We start from the raw sequence: 20769 nt of genomic DNA on the forward strand, positions 1-20769 counted from the left end.
CTCAGTGCTAGCAAAGGTGTGGTGAGTCTAGTACTTTCCTGGAGCTGCAGCCCCTGCGTGGGGCAAAGGCCTTACCTATGTTTACGAACCCTATTTATGGTTGCTACGAAAGGGGCCTTTTCATCAGAGCCACTTAGGGATGCGTTTGTGGACCATCCGCCAGAGATTTCTGGGGTAGCTTTGGGTGGGGCTGTGAACTTGGGCCACAATTCCATTTGTAAGAACCTGTGCCAGGTCCTTGTCCCACAGGCGTGGAAACAGCCTGATTGTGAACTCCAGGGGATGGTGAAATAGGTTAGGAGCCACTCCTAACATGGAATGCTATTTAGCCCTCCAGAATGATATTCCAGAGGAATTCTTAGTGATAAGTAAAGGAGGGACAAAGCCATATTTAAACATATTTTCAGGCAAAAAAAACCTAACCCATCATCTGCATTGTTGTATGGTAGGTGGGGCTGAAAGGAAGCACACAGAGAGGTAGCTGACTGTCCTAAGGGATGGGCATATTGCTGAATTCTGTACTTCTGTATTTCTCTGTATACTTTAACTTTTTCTTTTTTTCATTGACCAAATTGCCATCAGCAAATGTTATTTTTATAATGATAGGGAAACAATGAATGCTATTTTAAAGGTAATTGAATTCTGTGCTTTATTTGTTTTATTATTGTTTTTAGGTAGTTCACAACAAAAACATCACCAAAACACAAAAGGTGCGTTTCTTCACGGGGCAGTTGCTGAATCACATAGCATCTCTGTACAGCTGGAACGGAACTATGGATGTCACTCCAGAAAACCCGGAGGATGCCAAGGTACTGTCACTGGATTTTAGTTGACCTCGTCATGGTGTATGATCCTCACAGTCAGGAGACAGAAGCATCTCAGTGCTTCTTTTTTCTTGTAGTTACATCACTTAATTAATTCTTTACTGGATGCAATATGATTTTTAAATTTTTATATTTCTACAATAAGATTTTTAATCTAATCTTGGAATTATGATAGTAAAATGACTTTTAGAAACTTTTTTGGCAGTACTGGGGTTTGAACTCAGGGCCTCACACTTGCTAGGCAGGTATGATACCATTTGAGTCACTCTATCAACCTGTAAGCTAACTGGCTGAGTGACACCCTAACTTTCCTCACAGTGCTCACCCCATAGATCTATAGGATTCCTCTTGGCTCTCTTTTCTTCCTCTCACTTGGCCTCTTCCTTTCCTTCCTTCCATTCTTTCATATCTGATTTTTGGAGTTGATTGACTCAAGCCCAGTGTACATTTTGCTTTTCTCAGGGTGGTTTCTGAATGTGGAGTTGGCAGTGGAGTAAAGGCTCTCAACTTTCCTGTTAACATTATGATAATGCACCTCTCGGGCTGACTATTTTGCTTCCTTCTATCTTGGAGACTTGCCTGTGTCCACTTGTTTTTAACATGTTTTTATATGCTCCTTTATAAGGAAGCCCCTCAGGCTTAATAAAAAACACTCCCAAATGTGGAATTTCATTTAAAAGTGCAAGACAAATTAAGTCATTTTTAAGCTTTTAAAAATACAGGTTTCAGCTTGCCCCTCCCTTTATCTCAATTAGCATATCTGTTTTGGGGGTGGTTCTTTGTTTGCTTTTGGGAATTATACCAAGTGTTTGATTCCAAGTTTTGTCTGGTGATACTGTCCTGTTTTTATTCTGTAGCTCTTACTGATGTTCCTGGGCTTGGGATTCTTTGAGTTTAGGTTTTTTTTTTTTAACTCTCATAGATGTCTGCTGAAGAAGCAGGGAAAGCCATGGTGAGGGAGCTCGTACATAACTTCCTGACAGATCTTTGCTGTTCGCGCAAGCACGGGATTAATTTTTATGATGCATCTTTGGGTACCTTCGGCAGGTAAAATATAACACTCTGGGGTTCCCCAGTGTATGTGTTCCTTAAAAGCCATCATATCCTGGCTCTCCAGTGGAAAGCAGTTAAATTATGTGGGCGTAATAAGCTAGAGTTGGAGTTGTGGACATTACCTCACTCATCTTAAGGGTGACCAGTGTGAGGCCTGGAGAGCTCTGGTCACTGCATGTCCCCATGGGTGGGTTTTAAAGGTAACAATATATAGACACAGAGAAAATGGTATGTTTCACCGGCAGAGGTGTTATATGTGTTTACCTAATAACACTGATGTCAGCTGGATCTGGAAATGCATCCCTTAAGGGACCCCTCCCAGGGAGGCCCTGACATGGGCCTAACAGTAATTCTAAAGTGGGTGCCATTGTTCCCCCCGATTTGCAGAGGAGGAAAATGGTTACAGAGGGGTCAAGGCACTTACCCAGGTGAGTGGCAGAGCCTGCATCCAATCCGAAAGCCTGGACAGCTCAACATCCCCATCCTTCTGTAGTGATAGGCTCCTGATGAAGTAGGCTGTCATGTGGTGGCTTACATTTTGTTTCCTGTTTCACAGTCATCATAACATTTCATTAGTATGGAAACAAAGTCCAAATTTACTGGTTTCAGTTATGTTCTTTTAGACTTTTGCCTTGTCAGATAACTGTGGTACATATCCACATAACTTTTAAATAAGCCACATGGACCACTGTTCATCAACCTGTTTTCTCTTTTGACAGTAAACATATTGTATACTTTCACCCCGTATTACCACCAAAAAAAGTTGAATGTATTTTCTCGTCACTGAACGATTTTTTTTTTTCCTACCTTGATGGCATAGTATTTTGCTGTAAGAACTCAGATGGTTTGATTTAACTTGTAGTTTCACACAGTTAGGAAATGCCTAATTCCTTCAGAAGGATAACCCCGTGAGAAGTCTTCTATCTGCTTGTAACTTTGGACTTGTTTTTAGATTTTTCTGATGTAACTTGTTCCATCATTTATTTTACTTTTTTTTAAACTTTTTTTTTTTTGGTGGTAGTGTAGCTTTTTCTCATCAGTGAGAATGGGCTCATTTTCCTGCTAAAATGTCTAACTACATACAGCCTAATAACCATACTTAAGACACATGTTTTCCCCCTTTTTCAGTGCATTTTTTCCCTTCATAACTACACCTGGAAAGATGATTACTTACTGAGCATATTGAATCAACTTGAGGGCATGGATCTTTTTGGAATAGGCTGTGGTTTATTTGACTTTTTGAAGCCACTGGCAAACAACAAGTGTTTGTGCTTAAGGGGGAAAAGGGGAGTTGTGGTTGTAGATTGTAAGGGACAGTTAAGAAAATTGAAAGGCATGGCTTGTCCCCTCATTTCATTCAGGTCCCTGCACAAATTCACTGGTGGTTTCAGGGAGGCTGGCCCTGATGGCCCTTTCTGAAATAGCCTCACTGCTTTCACTGTCTGGCCTAGGTTCCTGTGACTTCTCACCACTTTGCATAATTCTTTGCTTGTTCATTGTCTTCTTGGTGAGAACAGCCACTGGTCTGGTCTGTTTGGTTCCCCAGTACCTATGATGGTGCCTGCACATACTAAGTGTTCATTGAAAACAAGGAGTTAAGCCTAGAGCAAGGGTTGGCAAACCTTTTCTGTATAGGACCAGATGGTATCTTAAGCTTGATGGGCCATGCAGTCTCTGACTACTTAGCTCAGCCATTTTAGCGCTGAAATGCCCATAGACATGGACAAATCTGTGCAACTGTTCCAGTAAAACTTCTGTTTCCAAAGATGGGTGGGGGGCTGTAGTGCAGCAGCCCCTAGTATGCATGTCAAGAGAGCAGACTCTCAAATCAGACAGCCAGACTCTGATCCAACTTAACCACAAGGCCTTAAGCAGATTCTGCATCCTCTCTGCTTTGATCACATTTTCTGTAAAATGGAAATAAAATTAGTGCCTGCCAGAGAGGTGACACCTAGTAACTTCCAGGAACAGCATCTGGCATGCATTGCCACTCTGAAAATTTCAGTGCTATTCATTTTATTGCATTGTTTATTGAAATAATGTATGTGTAGTACTTTATCACTTTTGTGAATTTAATGTTCTATAAACTATATACACATTATATATGTGTGTGTATATATTATCTATGTATCATCCTCTCAGAAGAAAAATGCCTTACCTATACTTTTTTATACTCCCAAACATGTGCTTACAATAATGTGTTTTGTAGAAGTCAGTAGAATCTCAAAATGAAATTTGGAGCTGGGCACTGGTGGCTCATGTCTTGGGAGACTAAGATTAGGAGGATCTTGGCTTGAGGCCAGCCTGGGCAAATAGTTCATGAGACCCCATCTCCAAAATAACCAGAGCAAAATGGACTGGAAGTGTGACTTAAGCGATAGAGAACCTGCTTTGCAAGGGTGAACCCCTGAGTTCAAACCCCAGTCTCACCAAAAAAAATGGGAGAGAAGTTCTTACCATAAAGAAATGATAAATGTTTGAAGAGATAAATATGTTTAACTTGATTTAAACATTTTACACTATGCATGTATTGAAATCTTACACGGTACTCCATTAATATGTATAATTTTATATTTTTATGTATCAGTTAAAAAGTAAATTTTAAAAAACCAGTGGCAGCAGAGTGTTCTATTCTAAGAGCATAATTATTCAATAAATGTCCCCTGAATTGAGTGCAGAAAAAAATTTGGGAGAGATTCGTCCCTGCCAGTTTTGCTCTTTCTTAACAGTAGTCTTGACTTGTAGGCAGACTGTAGCTGACTGGGCTTATTAGAGACACTGGCTTTCCGCTTCCTCTTCAGATGTCATTTTGAACTCTGGGAGGGAAGAAGGGAAGCAGAGACAGGGGCAGGACAAAGTAGAGACCTTTTCAGTCACTAGAAGTAGAGGAGGGATATCAGGAAATTAACACCCTGTGGTGGAGAGCTGGAATCTCACAAACACCCTTCTTTGTGCCCTGGGGGAAATTTACCTACTGCCATGTTGCCTGGGTCCCTGAGACTGACTCCAGAGCTAAGTGTATTTGAATGTTCCTTGCTGACCCCTTTGTTTTGTCCTTGTCCCCAACAGAGGAGGCAACCTAACACTCTTACACTTCCTGTTGGGTTTGAAAACTGCAGCTGAGGATGAGCTGGTGGCTGAGCTTGTTGTGAGCATCCTTAAAGTGTGCCCGGACTTGCTGAACAAGTACTTCAAGGAAGTCACACTCTCCTTTCTCCCAAGAGTGAAGTCCACTTGGCTAAATAATATCAAGCTGCTGAACAAGGTACAAAACAGTATGTAGAATCTGTTAGCTAGGGGAGAGTGGAGCATAAGGAGTTGGGGAGAGCTGGGCATCGTGACATGCGGTGTGAAAACTTCCCAGGGATAAAAGGGAGACTTTAGGTGATGGAACTTGGATGATCTTGGCCACTGGAGCATTTTGCTTCCCCTGAGATAAGTTTTGAAGTTTGCTCCTTTGCATCTCTGGAGCCAGTTTGCCTTCTTCATGAATCTCAGCACAGTTAGGCTGGAATTAGTGAAGTGTCTGAACCATACGATGGTTTAACGATTGGATTCAAGTCCTTGGAGCAACTTAAAGCTGTGAAATCTTGAAGTAGATGTGCATGAATCCCCTCGTCTGCCAGAGCAGGTACAGGTTGAATGGCCCTCACTCAGTGCTTGGGACCAAAAGGACTTCAGATCTCAGAGGCTTTCAGATTTGGGAATATTTGCATGGACTTTAGTGGGTGAGCAACCCTGACCCAGAAATCTGAAATCTGAAGTCCAAAATGCACCAAGGTAGGAAACTTTACAGTGCCATCTTGATGCTTGAAAAGCTTTGGGCTTGGGACTTTCAGGTTAGGGATGTACTTACTGTATGTTCTTTGGTGGTAAAGCCTGGCTTGGTTAAGCTTTGTCTTTCTCTCTGATTTATGCCTGCCTACTGGTGAAATACCTGGGATTGTTTTCTTGTGCCTCAGTTTGGACCTGGTATTATCTGTAAACCAGCTTTATCCATGCAGCCTATAACTTTTCCTTGAGGGTCCCATGTGTATCTCCTGATGAGAAGGATGCAGCTTGCCCCCATATGAGGAGGGTGGTCCTATGGTCAGCTTCCTTCCTGAGAGCTGCTTCTGGTGCTGCCCTCCAGGGCTGGCAAGGGCCAAGTGTATGGTGTTTGCAGCCTGACGCCAGTCTAGTCTTTTCTTGTTTTTTACTAGCCACGTGGTCAGAAAAAAATTAACTTAAGTTCAGTTTTGCCATCCATAAGCACATTTTTACTGTTAAGTGTTCCTACTCCAAAGGGCTGTTGTGAAGCATTAAAAGGATGATGTGATCTTCTGGTGCCTGTGGGGCAGCAGTGACTGGCAAGTGAGACTATTGTTAGTACTAGCATAGTCCTGGCAGGGGTATCTTCTCCATCAGAGGATTAAGGGGCTCTCTGGATGCCAGCCATGCTCTGCCTTGGAGGCCACTGCTCTGGTCATGGCCAGCCTTGTGACCTGACTTACATAATCACTGGATTTGGGGGCTAATCTTTCAGAATCTATCCCTTGTGGTAAGTCTGATCTTTATCACTGTAATTATTTGATTACAGCAGCTTCACCATTAGATGCCTACAATGAACTTCAGGTTTAGAAATTTCCTCTGACACCCTCTAAGTCTCTTTTCTCCTTTTCCAGATCTATGAGGCCCAGCCGGAGATTTCCCGGGCACTGTGGACCAGAGAGTTTATCCCCTTGCCACGGCTCCTAGCAATGGTGATGGTGACCACAGTGCCCCTGGTGTGCAATAAGATCATGTTCACTCAAGCATTAAATGTAAGGGCTTGGGTTCCACTTGTGGAACTTTCTCCTGCTGAATTTCTGGCTGTGTGTGTGATTGCTTTGGGATTACCAGCCCAGCTTTGTTTGATTGTTCTGTCAGGGAGGCTTCCAGGACTGGCCTTCATTTAAAGTAGCCCATGAGTTCAGTTCCACTCACGTGCAGTAAACATCTTGAAGCACAGCCCCCTCCTTCCAAGGGTGATTGGTGTCATGTCCTCATCTCTGCTCCAGCACACGGTGGGGCCTGTACATCTCTCCACACTTCTGTAGTCCTGCCTGGGGGTGGGAGAATGTTAGACTCAAAGAAAAGGAAGTTCCTTTATTAAAATTTCATTTCTGGACAGGATGGGACAGAAATTTGCCAGCAAATCCTTTCTTTCTTGGTTCAAGTGAATAGTGTTAAGATTTCTGGGGAACATTTACTTTGAGGATCTGCTATTTTCAGGTATTTCTGGAGGACATGTTTATGGAAAGCTCCGATACTTAAATTTCACATCACTATTTATTTTAGAGGTCCCAGGTCCCATTAGAACCCACATTCTGAGGGGTTTATATATCTTTCATCACAGTATCCTGGGCGTAGGTGATGGCTATGAGTTGTTGGCACACTTTGGTTCTGGGCCTTGCTAGGTAGCCTAAGACATACCTGGGAAGATAAGGCATTCGGAAGACCGTCTCCATCCTTCTGGGGAGGCTGGAACAGCCATGGTGCACTGCGCAGGCCTGAGTGGCTCCGTGGTAGTCGAGGGCACAGTCACTGTGAGGTGGTGTGGAGTCCTAAAGCTGTGCAGTGGGATTTTTGATCCTCATCCAGGGTTTGTGCTGAGCAGAGAGAAGGAGGCCTTTGAGAGATTAGGCAGAAAAGTCTTTTGTTCTGTTTGCCAAATCATCATATGAAAAATGAGGACCTGGCTAGCTTGCCCATCTTTTTTGTGGGACATGCTGATATTTCCTAAGGGGCTAGTAGGAAAATCGCATTGAGAGGAACATGTCGAATGCAGCTCCTTTGAGGCTGACTTCCCCTCTTATGGTGTTGTCTCAGGACAAGGATTGTGCACCTTAGAGGGGTGTCCATACCCTGGATGGAGTTACTTAGAGTAAACAATGACTTGGCTCTCTCTGCTCCTGGAGGCTGCCGTCCTATGCAGGCCTGGGTCCATCGAGCCCCAGTCTTGCCCCTGTGCCCAGTGCCTTTCTCAAGAGCTGAGACTGTTTGCCTATGAATGGGGCCCAATAGTGCATGCAGCTCTAGGGCTGCGATTGTGGGTTGTTTTTGCCTTTCCTTACAGTGTTGCCTGGGAACTTTCTAACAGCCTACATTTTAGAACCGGAAAGAGAAGAGTTAGCTTATTCTGGACACGGGAAATAGGAGGGCTAGAGCAGGATCTCAGGCTGTTGAGCTTTGTGCTCTAGTCCTCTAGGTGCCGTGTGCACGCTTGTTGGTGCCTGCCACTGAAGGAGTTGCAGCACTGGAGCCATCATTGCTTAGAATATGTCATATGTCCTGAAGTGTTCAGTGTCCACATAAAGTGAAACTTGAGTTAACGGGCATGCTGAGGCACTGGGCTGTCAAGGTTCTTAAACTAAAAGTCAACCAGAAGGCCTGTTTCCATGTACTGTGAATCTGCAGCATCCCAGATACGGGTCTTATAAAGATGCACATTGTGCTTGAGTGTGCTGTGGCCAAGACTCTATACTTCTCTGTATACCAGGAGCTCCCAGAGCTGGCCAGAGCCTGGGCTTTTCCCTCATTTTGTTAATATCACAAGTTCTTAAGCCTTACTCAATCTCTGCAATCAGTGAGGATTTTGAAGACCCTCCCAGTTACCATCTGAATAGAAGTAGAGAACTCTGGGTATCAGAGGTCCATGGTATGGGTTACTTGTTGTATTAGTGCATTTTCTGTTGCTAAAACAAAATGCCTGCAGCTGGATACTTGTGAAGAAAAGAGATTTATTTAGCTCACAAATTTGGAAGCTGAAAGTCCAAGATTAGCCCCAACTCTTTGGTCTGTGGCAAGTGCCCCTTAGCTGTGTCACAGCATGGTGTTTCGGTAGAAGGGGAAATAGGGTATGTGCAGAAGGGAGACCATGTGTTAAGACAGAAAGCCGGCGACTAGTGAGGGACCAGACTTTTTGTAACTGTCTGCTCTCTTAGAAGCTAAGCAGGGTCCCATGGGAAGTACATTAATCTCCTCTGAGGATGGCACCCCCATGATCTAAGCACCTTCCACTAGGCCCTCCTCTTAAAGGTTCTACCATCTCTCGGTAACACCACATTGGGGACCAAGCTTACAGCACATGCACCTCTGGTGCATCCCAAATATAGCAGTTGCCTATTGAGTTGGGAGGTTTTTCATCCTGAAGAACCCGGGTGTCCTTGTGCAATCTCCCCACCTGATGCTGCACACTGATTTTAACAGTGGTGATGGGTTATGAGATCTTGGTGCTGTGAGTGCAGATGTCTCAGCTAGGTGGTGGGAGGCAGCTCACTGAAGAGCAGTTCATAAATCAAAACCAACTTCTTTCCTGGCAACTGCTGAGGAAAGGTACAGAGGGTGTCTGGGGGCAAGGTCCCCGGGGCTTCCTCTAACTGACCTAATCAGGGGGAAGAGCCAGTTTGCAGGGCTTGGGAAATCTGTCCTCTTTGTCCTCCCAGGTAACCTGTGGATTAACTCTCTTCTTCCCAGCTGGACAGCACATCGGTGAGACACACAGCTCTATCCCTTATTTCCTTCATTTTGAAGAGAGCATTAAAAACGGTTGACCACTGCCTGAATAAAGAGGCATGGCAAGAATCAGGCGTGTACACAGCTGGGATGATGGAAGAATTCGTGCAGCACTTCAGAGAAGCCCTGAGTAAGGTGGGCACAGGTCCAGGATTAGGTTTCCCCACAGACCTCACCATACACCACAGCAGGGAGGAAGGGCTGCACAGAGGGTGGGAGCTGAAGAACAGGTCTGTGAGGCTGCAGGATGGGAGAGGCTGGTGGGCAGTGTTACGGCACACTGCTAAGGATCAGCTGATAAAACTGCCATGCACGTGTGGGCTTGTGTGTGTGTGACACTTAGAGCACAGTGTATGAGTCCTTGGCTGAGATAGGAATTCAAACGAAGTGCTTGCTTTTCCATGGAAACAGCAGGGTTCTGGGTTTGGAGGGCTCTCAAGTATCATCAGAAGCTGTGTTGTGCCCCTTCCCCTTGCTTTGTGCTGCACACACATGTGAGAGGGGTCCGGATGGCTCAGGGAACCCCTTCTATAATTAACTGGTTCTGCTGCTAAAGAAGGCAAGGCACCTGCAAACCAGCTAGCCACTCAGTGTGCCCAGGTCAGCAGGGCAGTTTCCCTGGAATGGGTCGTAAGGGAGCTTTCTTCATCTCGATGCTGGGCTCAGGTGGAGGAGTTGAGTCCGTTTTCATTATCAGCTCTATTTTACCACCAAATCCTCAGTGTGTACAGTTCTAGAATTACACAGCAGAACAGAGCTTACAATGGCTGTGGGCATGTTCTCACCCTGCCTTTCTGTCTTTCTCTTGCACACTCATGCCCATGTGTTCTGCTTACATTAACACTCAGGCACGCCTAGATGTGCTTATCCACCCCCCCACCCCCACCCCCACCCCCGTTCAGTTCATTTATTCTCTTCGTTGTTTAATATGACTGACTATTTGCTTCTTTTTCCCATTTAGATTTTGCCAGATCTGAACACTATTGTGTGGGTCTGGCAGTCACTTAAAAAGCAAGAGATTAAACAGGATGATGAGAAAGGGAAGAAAAAAGGTGCTGGGACTCCAGCTGCCCATGAGGCTGTCCAGCGCAGTGAGTACTTTGAGGCCTCTGCTGTTTGGGAGAAAGATGGCAGGTAGCCTGTGGGACTGCTATGTACAGCGTCCTCAAGCACTCTTTGTTACAAGGTCCTTCTGGCTGTGAATGTATCTCATGTCCTTTTATGCTCAGGGAGGTAAATTAGAGTGGAATTGTAGATTGAGTTTTAATATATTAGAAATGTGCCTGGGCTTTTTACAGACATGTCTCTGAAGACTTGATGGCTAGGGGCCATGTGAATAGGCAGTGGGGACTCTTGTTTGCTCTGGAGATAGAGGTGGGCTGCATGGCCCCCTTGTATTAAAATGTACTATTGACTGGGAGGTAGTCTGTGTCTAGGTCCTGGTTAATCCTTAGAGCAGCCTGTGTGGGTGGGCCCTGCTGTGTCCCCACTGCTCGGATGAGGACATGAAAAAACAGGCAGGGTAGCTGTACTATGTCCAAGGCCATAGCAACGAAACAGAACTTAAACCCAGGTGCTTTCACAGTTCTAACCTTTTTTACCACATTGACGCCAATGTGGGGATCAGTCTGTAGCCTGCATTCAGCATTGCAGCTGACTGGGATGTGTCAGATGTGGCTTGGCTGCTACGTTGATGGAGGACAGAACAAGTAAGTTTCCTAATTCAAACTGTTTTTTTTGGTGCAGACGATGCAGAAACTATCCTTTTGAAAGCTGTTCTCCTCCAGGTCATATGTCTTTACCAAAAGGTGGTCCCCATCATGGTAATGCAGTACAACTTTGACTTCAGCAAACTCCTGAAAGGTGGGTCTCAGGAACTGCAGGTGAGCCTCCTCTGCATCAGTCAGTGGGGCTGAAGGAAGTGCTGATAAGTCAGAGCTGAGCCCTAGAGCCGAGAATCAGGAAGACTGGCTGGAAGTTTACCTGTGTGCATGATCTGCAGCCTGGTTACTTTTTCTATTCTTTTTATTGTTGTTGTTGTTGTGGCAGTACTGGGGCAGTACTCAGGGCCTCACACTTGCTACGTAGGCACTCTACCACACTTGAGCCAGTCTGTCAGCCCTAACCTGATTAGTTATATTTGGACCAATATTTTCCAAATAGCTGGGTTTCCATAAGTAAATATTATTTGAACACTTAACATAAGCAGTGACGGTGAGGAAAGGGAAAGCCATCAGCCTAAGTGCCCTTTTGTGGATAGTGCACAAACCAGGTCATATCATGCTTATTCTCAGCTCCCTTTCAAAGGTGCAGGGGCACAGAGTGTAGAGTAAAAAAGAGCCCCGTCATGAGGAGGAACTTCAGACATGGTTACCTTGAGTTTTACCTCAGTGAGTCATGTTCAAACAACATCTCATTATGCTTGTCTAATCATGGCTCCCTGATGGTCAAGTTTGCCTAATAAAATCGATTTTACAGTTGGGCTTACAAAAGAAGACTTGCAAAAGTAGCACTCTTGGAATTTTATATAAGCTCTTGAAACATCATTTTCAAGAGCAGTAATTAGCTTTGTACTCATTTGAAGGTGAAAGGTTCTCTTTTCAGTGGGAACATGAAATTTACAGTGTGTGACCTTTTAGGACTGAGTAGCTGTGTGCTTCCCAAACAAAGGAGAGACTCGGAGACCAGGCTAGAGAATAAGGCTCAGTGGCCACAGTCTGTGTCCACAGAATGCCTGCAATTTGAGCAGCAAGGCCTATGCACCATACAAGGGGCACCACCCATGTGTAGTGTGATTCTAGGTGTGGGATGGGATCAGCGTGGGCTGAGTGGTAGGGAAGGGTTATTATGAGCAAGAGTGGTTTGGATAGACTGGGGTCGGAGAATGTGGGTAAGGTGTGCGTCATACAGCTGGATAAGGAGGAACAGACCCACGTCCCTCCTTTGTCTTGTCTTCTCTGGGCCTGTGGGCCAGGGCAGCAGTTGCTGGGCATCCACTTCTGGGTGACTTTGTCTGTTTTCCTCACTTCATCCACAGGTGTCATCTCTGAGCAGGGCCTTCGTGAGGAGGTCCCTCCCATTCTGCAGCACCACATGCTGAAGGTGGCCCTGGAACTGCCTGCCAACAAATTCTTGTGGTTAAAGGCACAGGTAGGAAGCCTAGATCTCCAGTCTTCTGTCATTCTCTAAGCTGCTAGGATTGTTGGCTTTTGTCTCAACTCTTTTACATTTTTCTTACCATTTTAAAATGTTTTTAGAAAGAAAATACATTCTGTTACCTTTGTCCTCATTCTGGAAGGACTTAAGACAAAGATGAGAATAGACACTATGCCAGCAGAGAGCTGAGGCTGATGGAAAAGGCAGCAGATGTGACTGGCAGTGTCTGTATCTTCTGTAGCATCTTCAGGACTCTAGGAGAACACAATGTTGACTCGTACAGAGACGCTGAGGATGTAACCAATGTTCACCTGTGGCTGTGAGCCCCAGGTGCTGCACTAGTTGTTCTGTGCAATGAGGGGGAAATGACAACCAAACTCAAACTTGTCTTAGTGTGCGTCTCAGTAGCTTAGATTGTCCTTTAAAAGGTTTAATCTTATGTATGATTTCCATATGGAACCAGTAGCTTAGAAATGAGTGCTGGCATTTATACATGTGATGTTTCCAGAAAGGCCTAAGAGTGCTGTGGCACTGGCGTCTGTGGATCATCCCATGAAGTCCCCTTTCTCAGCTTCTCTACAGTGGAGTTGGGAATAGCTCCTACTGAGAACTTACACATTTCAGGGTGCATACATGTGCTTTGCATGGTGCCTCAGCTCACACTGTGTAAAGTCAAGACGCTGAGGCACAGAGCAGTTAAGACACTTCTACAAGGCCCCAAATGAACGTGGTGGGTCCAGGATGGGGACCAGCAGTGCTGCCCAGAGCCCTGCTCTCAGTACATATGCCATGCTCTGAGGTCACTGCCTCCATCCCACAAAGCAACAGGTGGGATATTGCTGATTAATTTTCATGCCAGCTGAGCTGGGCCAAAGGATGTTGATGATTTAGGTGGAAAGTGAAGAGAGGCCTCTTAATGTGGAAGAACTGGTATTAAGACACAGCCTGCACCCACATTATGATTCTGTAGGATGCATCTGCTGGTGTGCTCAGGTGCACCCAAGCTCAGGGGCATCTTCCCTGCAAAGCACAGAGAGTTAACAGTGAATGTGGGTGAACTGGAGCTCCACGCACTTCTCTGAGGCCTGTGTTCAAAGCCTAGAAGCCTTTTTAGGGGCCTATACCATGCCTAGGGAGTGGATTATATTCACTCTGGTATCCTGATGCATTGCAACTAGTGCAGATTTGGATGGTTTCAGGCAACCCAGGGTACCTCCTCATCCATTGAGTGCATAGTATCTGCACTGAGCTCGGTCCTCAATTTCCTCATGTCAGATAGGGTAACATCTGTGCCACCTCCCCAAGTTGAGGGAGGATGAAGTGAGTTGAAGTGAAGTGGTCAGGACCCCAGAGTGTAGGCATGTGGAGAGGGCTGCCTGTGCTTGCTGTTGTGACTCCATCACCACAGTGTTGTGTGTGGCTTTGAATGAGTTACCTCACCTTGAGGCTCCCTCTATGTATATCCCAGGACTGGGATCTGACTGGTAGTTAAATCAAGATGGGGTGAAGAGCCTGGGAGTGTTCTGGGCATGCAGTTGCCTGTTTGCTCCACAAGTAGTGGCCCTTGTTATTTTTATAATATGTAATTATATGCTAAAATTTTATGTATATAACTATATATGTTGAAGACATATAATCATGTTCAAACTGTAGGAAGGCCCGGATGCAGAAATTATTGGAGGAGACCGATCCGTGTTTTACTTACTGATGAAGATGTTTGTGACCAGTAGCCATTTACACCTCAAGTCTTCCACCAAACTTCTGATCGTGAAGGTCAGTGTTTTCTACTAGTTTCCAAGTCTGAACTTGTTCGAGTGGCTCTTCCTTATAGTAGCTTGAGTTCAGGATTTATTAGGACAGTAGTAAACTTTAATATATTTTGTTTATTTGCAGTACTAGGGTTTGAACTTAGGCCTCATACTTGGCAGGCAGGTGCTCTACTACTTAAGCCCTGCCCCCAACTTTTTTTGGCTTAGTTTATTTTTCAGATAGGGTCTCACAGTATTTGCCCAGGGGCCAGCCTCGGACTGTATTCCTCCTACCTCTGCCCTCTGTATAGCTGGAATTACAGGTATGAACCACCACACCTGGCCCCATAAATTTTTAAATAAAAAGTTTTAGGTTTTAATGTGGTGTATGTTAAACTTAATTGCATTCCTGAGAGGCAGCATAGTGAAGTGGTTAAAATCATGGGCTTTGAACTCTGATTCCTAGATTTGAACCTTGGTTTTACTCCTTCCAAGGTGATATTGAGAGAGGGTACTCTCTGAACTTAGTTTTCCCATGGTGAATGGAGGGTAATAAAACCATAGGGTGACAGAGAAGATTAAGTGTGATTAAAGTTGTAGCACATTACAGGCACAATAAATACTGTATTCCACTCTTTGGGGAACTGTTGTTAGCTATGCCTCTTCCCACATTCCTGGACTATGGGCCTTCTCTGAGACTTTTAGGCCTTTTGACCTTGTCTGTGACCCACAGGGCAGGTATTCTGAATCATGGAGGGAGGAGGACTCAGTGCGCTTGTCTCTTTTGGATACCGTGCTGTTTGGTTTTCCAGGGTTGTGGCAGTAATGCATCTGTGCCTCGTTTCTGCTGTGCAGCAGACATGTGAACATGGTGGGTGCTATATGAGTCACATTCACTATTTTTAGGATGCAAAGATGTGACTGTCACCTTTACTTGAAGAGCTGGTAATCTCATTGCCTTCCCCCCGGAGCTGCTTAAAGATTGTGGCTGCCTGAGTCTTTGCCTCCACGTTGCCTTCTCCTCATAGGCAGTGCAACTGTAGACCCTACCCCAGCCAGATTTCATGGCTGCTAGCTACAAAAGTGGAAGCATCGCATTCAGGGTTTTGATGCACAGTGTTGCTGCTTAGCCCCCAAGTCTCGTCATCAGGAGGTCATTAGCAGGGATATGGCTTACTCAACACTGCACATTCAGATCCTGCCTCATACCATGCTCTTTCTGGTGGAAATAGAAGCTTCTTGCCCACATCTGAGTCTTGAGGTGCCACATCCAAATGGTGTGATGTGACTAGCTCCTTGGAGAATTTCCTACAGGCCAAGGGTTGAGTTGCTATAAGGCATAAGTCTTGGACATTTACCTGGATCTTTGTGAAAATCCAGATAGAAAACTAGCCCTTCTGTGTAGCAACTGAATCTTTTCCCTTCTTACTACAAATTTAGGAAGTGAGGAAAAGAAATTACATTGTGATGGGGCAGCCGTAACCTCTTTCCCTGGTGTTCCTGGACAGTGGGGTTGTCACTTTGAAACAGCAGCTTGCAGAGTAATGTTTGGCTGCCATGCTCACCTCTTTGTGCTTCCAGGTCTCGTGGTCTGGTGTGGCATGAACCCCGCACCTCCCACTGAAAGTAGGTTCTGTGCTGACCTTTGCTCCACATCTGCTTGCTGACAGATTCTGCGGGATACAGGCGTGTTTGAGCACACCTGGAAGGAGCTGGAGCTCTGGCTGGAGCACCTGGGTAGCACCGTGGAAGAGAGCAAAGAAACTGTGATCCAGTTTCTGGAACGTGTAAGCACAGGTGCCCCAGCAGAGTTGCATGTCCGGGACAATTACACTCCTGTACCCTTGAGCAGAATTGATGCCCAGTGCCAGGAAGACACTTGTGGTGGCTCACGCCCTATGGGCTGAGTTTCATGGTCCCCTAACTTTGGAGCCTGCCAGACAGGAATTCGTTACTGCATGTCTGTTAAGCTCCTTTGCACGTGGGAGTAAGCGGATCCTAAAAGCAGTAGCATGTTAAGAGGAGATAGTTTTTGAACTGTGCAACAAAAGTTTTTTTTAAAAATCTTGGCAATAAAATTTTTGTTGTTACTAAGGACAGCCAACATGTTAGCACTTCCCTTGATCTGGAGCAGAAAGTTACATGTCACTTGTAACCATCTCAGTGTTTCTCACATGGCTCTTTCATGCCCAGGTTTTATTGACGCTGGTGGTGAATCCCTATCCATACACAGACAGAGCAGCTGACTTTGTCCAAGAAGCCAGCACACTGCAGGCCTCTGTGGGGAGGCAGGACACGGATGATGTCAGCATTCCCATCTCCCACATTGACGGTAGGTGCCTCGCCCTACTGCATGGCTGGTGTGAACAGTGAGCGTGGCAGCAGGTTAGACAGAACAAGAACTGCACTGATGTCCTCAGCAAAGTGCAGATGCCCCGTGTCTTTCTGTCAAAGGTCAGCCTGCTATGAAGATGGGTTTGCCTTGTTTGTTTACATAATGGGAAATGTGTGTAGAAACTACTTGCTGGATTATTTTTATTTGTGAAGTGTTTACTATGTGCCAGGTCCTGTTTTAAGCTCTTCACAAGACTTAACTCATGTAAACCTCAAAAGGGAGGAAGGTATTATTGTCCTCTTTTTCTACATAGCTAAGGCAGCTGAGGCACAGAAAGGTTAAGTAATTTGCTCCAGCTTGTACAGCTACTGCATAGCAAAATCAGGATTTGAACCCAGACCTGGCTGTGGTTTGTGCTTTAACTCTCTCACATTTTGGCTCTTTTGCCTGAATATCTAAAGTTCCTGGGCTGCTTCTGTCACTTGAAGAAACTTTATCCTGTTATCAACTGAGCTGAAGAGCCTGCATTTTATCAGATAAAGATTGTAAAGCCTTCATGGGCAATGCCTTCATCTGCTTAGGATCAAGCTGTATAAAGCATTTTTTTCCCTGAGAGAAATTTAGGTGTATTTTTTCTCTTTTTTTGCAAATATGCTCTTGCTTCTCCCTCCCTGTGGGCTGTTTATTGTGAGGTCCTTTGGTGACACTTGCCTCATCTGAACTCCCCCTTTCTGTGTCAGATGTGCTTGACATGGTGGATGTCCTGGTAGAGGGCAGCGAAGGCTTGGATGAGGAGATTGGGTTCTCATTAAGTGAAGACATGGTCCTGCTCACGTTCCCGTTCAGTGCTGTGGTTCCTGCAGCCCTGGAAGCCAGGAATAAGTTGCTCCTTGGGACAGAAAATGAAGCAGGTATTGTGTACAGTCAGGACACTCCAGCTGCAGTAGGTCAGCTGGGTCAGTGGGGGCTGGGAGATGGGACTCTTAATGGTTCGGGACACTGTCTGAAAACCCTCCAGAGTGACGGCTACCTGACCATGGAACTCACAGTGCAGGGTCAGATCTTGAGGCTGTTGCGAGAGTGGTTGCTTGAGGGAGGAGTATGAAAAATGTGTTTGCTTGGCTTCACAAACACCAGATGTCACACTGATGTCTCACTATCCATTTTTGATGTCTTGATGATAAGGCAAAAGGCTTCATATGCTTGTTGGGTTTTCTAGCCAGCTTTGACTCAAGGAAGCACCCATAGGCCACAGTAGTGTAATTAATTTGGTGAGCTTGGGCCTTGCTGCTGTAACAAAAAAGTCCCCACATATCAGTGATTTAGAGTTTTCTGATTTTTGTCAGTGTCTAGGCCAGGCCAGGTTTCTCTTCTGGGTGTTGTCCTTTAGGAGGTAGCCCATGAGTCCCTGTTTTATCGCTGTGTCATCTCAACATGGGCTTCTAGAGTCACTTTGGAAGAGAGGGAATGGTTAAGCAGGATGTTACTACTAGAAGACTAACCCTGGCATGTGGTTCTGCCCAGCCTGTAGGAGAGGCTCTTGTGCCATGCAGAGAGAAGGGATTGGTGAACCCTGGCAGGTCCTGGGTTTAGGATGCCTCTTTGATGCTTGGGACTGTACCTGTGGTCCTCAGGACTTGATGTCTGACCATGTATTGTCTGTTAATAAAGTGGAGCCTAGGACACTGTAGTAGCCCCTGTCTTCCCCTGTGGGCATGTGAACCCATGTGGAGTTGGCATGAAGTTTTCTGGGTCTATATTGCATTTATGTAGGAGGAGATGGTGTTGGATTCCAGAAGGGCATTTCTAGCAGGCGTCTTCCCTCATGCATCTTGTTCTTCTGCAGGAGAGACCATCGTGGCATATCTGACAGCAGTACTGACTGACCTCCTCCACACCCAGAGGGACCCCCTGGCTCTGTGTCTTCTGCTCCAGGCTTATGACAAGTTTGAGCCTCAAGGCTCACCTTGCTGCCAACAGCTCTCCCTGTTCAGCAGATACTACAGCCTCTGGATCCCAGAGCAAGCCAGGGAGGCCAGGGTGAGCTGCAGTCCCTGCTCCTGCCAAGGGGGCCTTCCTTGGCCAGCTGTGTGGCTAGAGTTGCAGGGAGAGATTTCTTACCCTTCAGACTTCCTCACTGTTGAGAGGAAGCTGAGTAGTATCCCGGCTGCTGCTCTGATGTGACTGAGACAAAGGACGATGCGCCATACACTTCAGTTTTCCACCAGCTCCCTGGTGACAATTGGCCAATCTGCTTCAGCTTGGGACAAGAGGTTGCCTTTCCTCTTTTTTCCTTACTGAACGATTTGGGACACATTTATCATGCTACCTTCTGCAGCCCTTGGCATATACCAAGTCTTACCAGGCTTAGCTGTCACACCTGAGGCCCCAGCAGGCTCCACTCTGTTAAAGCTGGGAACGCATAGTGGCTCCTGTGCAGCACATTTGTAGAATCATGTGGGGCAGAAAGTTAACTTTGCTGTGGAATTTTGTGGATTCTTTGAGTCAGCTGCACTTGAGAATGATAGCCCAAGGAAGATGTGTTTTGTCTGTTTATTTTGTATCATGTATTTTCAGCCATTTAACCTGCCAGTTGAGAAATAGGTAAAGACTCTCCACCTTTATACACATGGGGAAACCGAGGTGCAGAGCAGGGTTTGGTCTAGGCAGTTTGGCTGTTGCCACCTTCCTCCATACAGAGGCCAAGGTTACAGCCAGACTGCAGGTAGTGTGGAGCTGACGGAAGGTCAGTACCGTCCCTCCTGGTTGCTAAAGTCCACGTGTATCCTCTGGTGGCTCACCCTGCAGGATGTGTGAACCTTCCTAGGGAGGGTTGTTCACATTCAGCTGCTGGGCCCCATCCCCACAGTGTGACTCAGCAGGTGGGAGCCTGAGAATTTGCATTTTCACACCGTCTTAGGTAGTGCTGCTGCCACACCTTTCCTGGGACTACGCTTTGAGAACCACTGAGCTTCAGGGCACCTGTGACCTCAAGCTTATTAGTCTAAGGAAGTCACATATTTGGAGTTAACATAATAGGAGTGGGGGGTAGATTAAAAACAGTTTGGGATTATGTTAGAAGAGTGAACAACTTTTGTTTGAGGCAGGAATGCCTCAGAAAGTTGTCTTTGTTCTGTCCCTCTGACATTCTTGTCTTTTTTGACAAGGTATTATGACTGAGGGTCTTAGGGAGGCAAGTAGCTCACAGTGTGAGGTCCACTGGGAACTGTGGTTTCTAGCAACTCATCCTGGGACTTCTGTGATGAAAGTCCCACCTCTGAAGCATGGGACTCCCTTGGCACTGCAGGACCATTCCTACTTCTGCTGGGTGCCCTAGCATCCCACCAACATGAATGCACCCTAGTAAGATATGGTAGCCTGGTAGTGTTGGGATATTCACTTAAATAAAATGCACATGGCCTTGCATTTTCTAATTTGACATGATTACCATGTAGTGTCCCTTGTTGGGTGCTCTCCCCGGTCTGTCTTACCAGCAACCTTTACATTGTGATTATTTGTCTTTTCCCTCCTGTCTCTTGCTGTCTCCCTCAGGTGTTTAGTAGCCCTGTGCCCTACACTCCCCACTCAGCCTCCTGCTTCTCCGCCCTGCTTCAGGCAGCCTATGAGAGCCAGACACTCGGGGACGAGTGTGTTCAGACACAGCTGCAGGATGCCCTTCCGCACCTCGCCCTGCACCAGGCTCTGCGCTCTGCCAAGCAGGTGCTGCTCTACCTCAGAAGCACTGTGGAGAACTTCAGCCAGGTCAGCAATGTCCCTCCAGTCCCCATGCTCCTAACCTTCCACCTTCAGAGAGCATGGCTTTCTCTGAGCCAGGTCCACACTTAAGGACAAGATTTTTTTTATGGCCCCCAAGGCCTCAGGGCAAGCTGGTGACTAAGGAGCCTGGATTCCCAGCTCTGCTGCTCCTGCACTGCCCCCTCTTGTCCCTGAGCAGATGTGCAGGGACAAGGCTGTTCTCTCCACGTTGGCAGACAGGAGCCAGATGCGGCCTCTCCCAGCTTAAAGCAGGACAGGGCCCTTCCTGTGGGAGCCTGCATCAGTGACGTGGCTGATTCCCTCTTTTCATGAGTTTGTTAATTCACTAGGCGCTATTGAG

The 20769-nt window shown here is 46.1% G+C and overlaps 1 protein-coding gene across 3 annotated transcripts in view; it reads left to right on the plus strand.

Annotated features, from left to right (window-relative positions):
* Urb1 (URB1 ribosome biogenesis homolog) overlaps positions 1 to 20769 on the plus strand; it is a 65616-nt gene that overhangs the window by 14919 nt on the left and 29928 nt on the right. Inside the window, exons 7-20 of one of the 3 annotated variants that reach the window (XM_020165702.2) lie at positions 675 to 809; positions 1747 to 1871; positions 4947 to 5142; positions 6542 to 6679; positions 9375 to 9548; positions 10375 to 10504; positions 11160 to 11276; positions 12451 to 12563; positions 14223 to 14342; positions 15988 to 16104; positions 16511 to 16649; positions 17393 to 17563; positions 18499 to 18692; positions 20205 to 20414. In XM_020165702.2, the coding sequence (XP_020021291.2) occupies positions 675 to 809; positions 1747 to 1871; positions 4947 to 5142; positions 6542 to 6679; positions 9375 to 9548; positions 10375 to 10504; positions 11160 to 11276; positions 12451 to 12563; positions 14223 to 14342; positions 15988 to 16104; positions 16511 to 16649; positions 17393 to 17563; positions 18499 to 18692; positions 20205 to 20414 (2079 nt within the window). The other 2 variants (XM_074072807.1, XM_074072808.1) reach the window with 2 other exon arrangements.

The sequence above is a fragment of the Castor canadensis genome, chromosome 5, assembly GCF_047511655.1.
Source record: "Castor canadensis chromosome 5, mCasCan1.hap1v2, whole genome shotgun sequence".
Classification (NCBI taxonomy): Eukaryota; Metazoa; Chordata; class Mammalia; order Rodentia; family Castoridae; genus Castor; species Castor canadensis.